The 3,658-nt window shown below is 54.2% G+C and overlaps 1 protein-coding gene across 2 annotated transcripts in view; it reads left to right on the top strand.

Moving 5' to 3' along the window:
- Map3k10 (mitogen-activated protein kinase kinase kinase 10) overlaps nt 1-3,658 on the top strand; it is a 17,457-nt gene continuing 13,799 nt past the window's right edge. The window contains exon 1 of one of the 2 annotated variants that reach the window (XM_031385850.1): nt 1-1,237. In XM_031385850.1, the coding sequence (XP_031241710.1) occupies nt 556-1,237 (682 nt within the window). In that variant the 5' untranslated portion in view covers nt 1-555. The remainder of the gene's footprint in view (nt 1,238-3,658) is intronic. The other variant, XM_031385851.1, reaches the window with a different exon arrangement.

Raw genomic sequence — 3,658 nt, 5'->3', positions numbered from 1 at the left:
GACTTAGGGGGCCGACCAGGAGCCGGCTGAGGAGGATGGGGGCCACCCACGCGTTCCTCGCGTGAGGAGGCCGAGGGGCGCGCCACCCCATTCCGGGGCGGCCGCCCCCGGGGCGCCGCCATCCCCGCCCGGCCCTGCGGTCGTGGCTGGGGATGTGGAGCCGGGGGCCGCCGGTGGAGCTGCGCGGGGTGAGAGGCGCGGGGAGGGGCGGCCGCTTGCTGCCCTCGGCCTCGGCCTCCGCCGGCGGGCCCCGCTCAGCTCGGCCCTCCTTGCGCCCTGACATCTTTGGGGGGACAGGTGAACCTATCGCCTCTCCTGCACAGCCAAATTCGAGGGAACGGTCCTATCCTTTGCAAAAGGTGTTTTTTTAGGTTTTTTTTTATTATTATTATTTTAATTACTTCGCTCCAGCGGAGGCCCTCCCCCAGCCATGGTCCCCAGGAGCCCCCCGAGGTCCGCAGGGACTGTCTCCCATCCCGGCCTCCCGGCCCCGCACTCAGCATTCCGCGGGCAGCCTGCGTGAAGCGGCCTCCCGCAGCCCCCGGCCCCTCCCCCATGGAGGAGGAGGAGGGGGCGGCGGCCAGAGAGTGGGGCGCGACCCCCACGGGGCCAGTGTGGACCGCCGTGTTCGACTACGAGGCGGTGGGCGACGAGGAGCTGACCCTGCGGAGAGGCGACCGCGTCCAGGTGCTTTCCCAGGACTGTGCGGTGTCTGGAGATGAGGGCTGGTGGACAGGGCAGCTGCCCAGCGGCCGTGTGGGCGTCTTCCCCAGCAACTACGTGGCCCCCGCTGCACCCGCCGCACCCACAGACCTCCAGCTGCCACAGGAGATCCCCTTTCACGAGCTGCAGCTGGAGGAGATCATCGGCGTGGGGGGCTTTGGCAAGGTCTATCGCGCCTTATGGCGGGGAGAGGAAGTAGCGGTCAAGGCCGCCCGGCTGGACCCTGAACGGGACCCGGCAGTGACAGCGGAGCAGGTGCGCCAGGAGGCCCGGCTCTTTGGAGCTCTGCAGCACCCCAACATCATTGCCCTGAGGGGCGCCTGCCTCAGCCCCCCAAACCTCTGCCTGGTGATGGAATATGCCCGGGGAGGTGCATTGAGCAGGGTACTGGCAGGTCGCCGGGTCCCCCCTCATGTGCTGGTCAACTGGGCTGTGCAGGTGGCTCGGGGCATGAACTATCTACACAATGATGCCCCTGTGCCCATCATTCACCGGGACCTCAAGTCCATCAACAGTAAGTGGTACCCTCTCTCCCAAAACTCTTGCCACTGAACCTTGTGAGGCCAAGTCCAGATGGTTGGAAAGAGCAAGGAACACCAGATGGCACTGTGCATGGGCAGTAAGGGGTAGCAGTAGACCTTCAGGGCCAGGTGAGGGGCTTTGGTCGTATCAATAAGAAAAAGGAAACTCAGGTTAGAAGACGGACTGTCTTTCGGGCTATAGTCTCAGTGGGTCAGTGATTGTAATATCCATGGCACTATGACAGGCCCTGTGTTCATTGCCACTTACAGAGTCTGTCCTCATGATGCCCACCACCTGATCATGGCATCAGTGTCTACCAGGCAGAGATAAACAGAGGCCGGCTTAGTTGAAGCCAGGGCTTCCCAAGGCTGTCACTATGAACTTCTGTGGTCTTGTCATTGGTAGGGGGATTGTTCTGTGCACTTTCCGTTGTTTAGTGGCCTTAGGGCTCTATGCACGAGAGGTCAATAGTATTCTGCAACCCTGCTCCCAAAACCAAAGCCAAAAATGTCTCTAGATGCTGCCTTATGTGCCCTGGGGACAGGGATGGAATGGGGCAAATCGAAACCATTCTTGAGATGCTGCTGGTTCTCCTGCAAACTGGAACAGACGAAGGGGTTGGGAAGAGTGTGGCTGATAGAAAATGCTTCCAGACTGCTTTGCCAGTCACAGGTTCTACAAAGCTGACTGGTCGAGTCAGCAACAGGCCAAGTGGATGGGAAGGGTCCCTAGAAATCATATCTAGACCAAAAGCATCTTGGGGCGTCAGCAAATACTAGAGGGCCCGCTAGTAAGGCCCTCTCAATCACCAAAATACCATGGATTCTTTCCCTGAGAGTCCTCATCTTTTCTTTCTAGATCATTCTGGCATGTGCTAGATACTCCTAGATATACAACTGGGAAGACTTTACCTCCTTGGCTCTCCCATCCTTCCTGAGCCTCATTCACAGCTTTCATTTTTGTCTTTTAAATTGATGGCTTCAGTCTTGCATTTGGTATTTGCAAGGCCAGAGCATGTGCAAGGGGGCTCTACAGCAAATGAGGCCTGCACTTCCCTGCCCTCAAGTGGGCCATTCTTAACCCAGGAATGTGGCATCCCCTCCTTTCGCCTGCAATATTTACTCCTTAGCAATCCCTTTGTGTACCTGTTGGTTTATATTTTCATGTTTGTTTGATTCCACTCAGCTGTTTTGTGGAAGCTTGTTACTGACTGCAACCTTAGCCCCTAGAAGAAAGGGGCTGAGTGGTCTTCATCTCCTGTGCCTGGCATTCATATATTCCACACAGAGAGTGACCAAGTGCTGATGACCTTCTTTGGCCTCTGCCCAGTCTGGGAGACTCAACAAATGCAAAATGATGCAGGTGTTCCCTGCCTGTATGGATGCCCACATTCTAGTGTTTCTAAAATGCTGTGTGAGTAGAGGCAGGGACACTGGCATGAGAAGATCCTAAGCCCTTCCTCACCTAGAGATCCATAGAACATCTCTAATACAACCTGGACAGGGTGACTGGGCTCTCGAGGGACGGCCTTCCTCTGGGGTAGTCATGGACACAGGCTCCTGCAACAGCTCCCTACACCCTTCCCCAAGAACTTCCCCGTCTGATGCCATTTGTTCATTGCTTCAATAATTCTTTTTTTAATTAATTATTTACTATTGGGGTTGGGAATGCACATCGCCATGCACGTGTGGAAATCAGAGGACAGCTGCCAGGAGTCACATCTCTTCTCCCACCATGAGGGCTCTGGGATGGGACTCAGATCATCAGGTGACAAGTGCCTGTACCTGCTCAGCCATCCTGATGCCTGGTTTGTTTCAGTTTTGGTGTTTGGTTAGTTTTAGTTTTACCAACCTGCTACCTCAGCCTCCCACACAGTGGAATTACAGACGTGAACTACTATGCCTGACTTAGTTTAGTCATTCTTAAACATCTACTCTGTTTCATCCTTGGCTCTAAGATCATGGAAGAGACTAGGGACAGCTAGGTATAGTGGTATGCCTCTAATCCCAGTATTAGGTTGAGGCAAGAGGACTGCCATAAGTTTGAGACCAGCCTGAGCTACATAATGAGTCCCAGGCTAATCTGGATGACAGTGTAAGATCCTATCTAAATAAATAATGAATAAATCAGGGGCCAGTCTGATGGCTAGCTGGACAAGGGTACTTGCTGCCAAGCCTGGGAACTTCAGTTTAATTCCTGGGACTTGTCTGGAACAACTCATACACAAATGTATACCCACAAAATAAATAAACATATTTATTTTTTAAAGAAAAGATAGGCGTGGTATTGTAAGCCTTTAATTCCAGCACTCAGGAGGCAGAGACAGGCAGATTTCTGTGAGTTCAAGGCAAGCCTAGTCTACAGAGTGAGTTCCAGGACAGCCAGGCTACCTAATGAGATTCTGTCTCAAAAA

Source organism: Mastomys coucha, unplaced genomic scaffold (assembly GCF_008632895.1).
Source record: "Mastomys coucha isolate ucsf_1 unplaced genomic scaffold, UCSF_Mcou_1 pScaffold21, whole genome shotgun sequence".
NCBI classification, from domain to species: Eukaryota; Metazoa; Chordata; class Mammalia; order Rodentia; family Muridae; genus Mastomys; species Mastomys coucha.
Note: the sequence above shows the minus strand (reverse complement) of the source record. Positions and strands in the feature narration are given on the sequence as shown.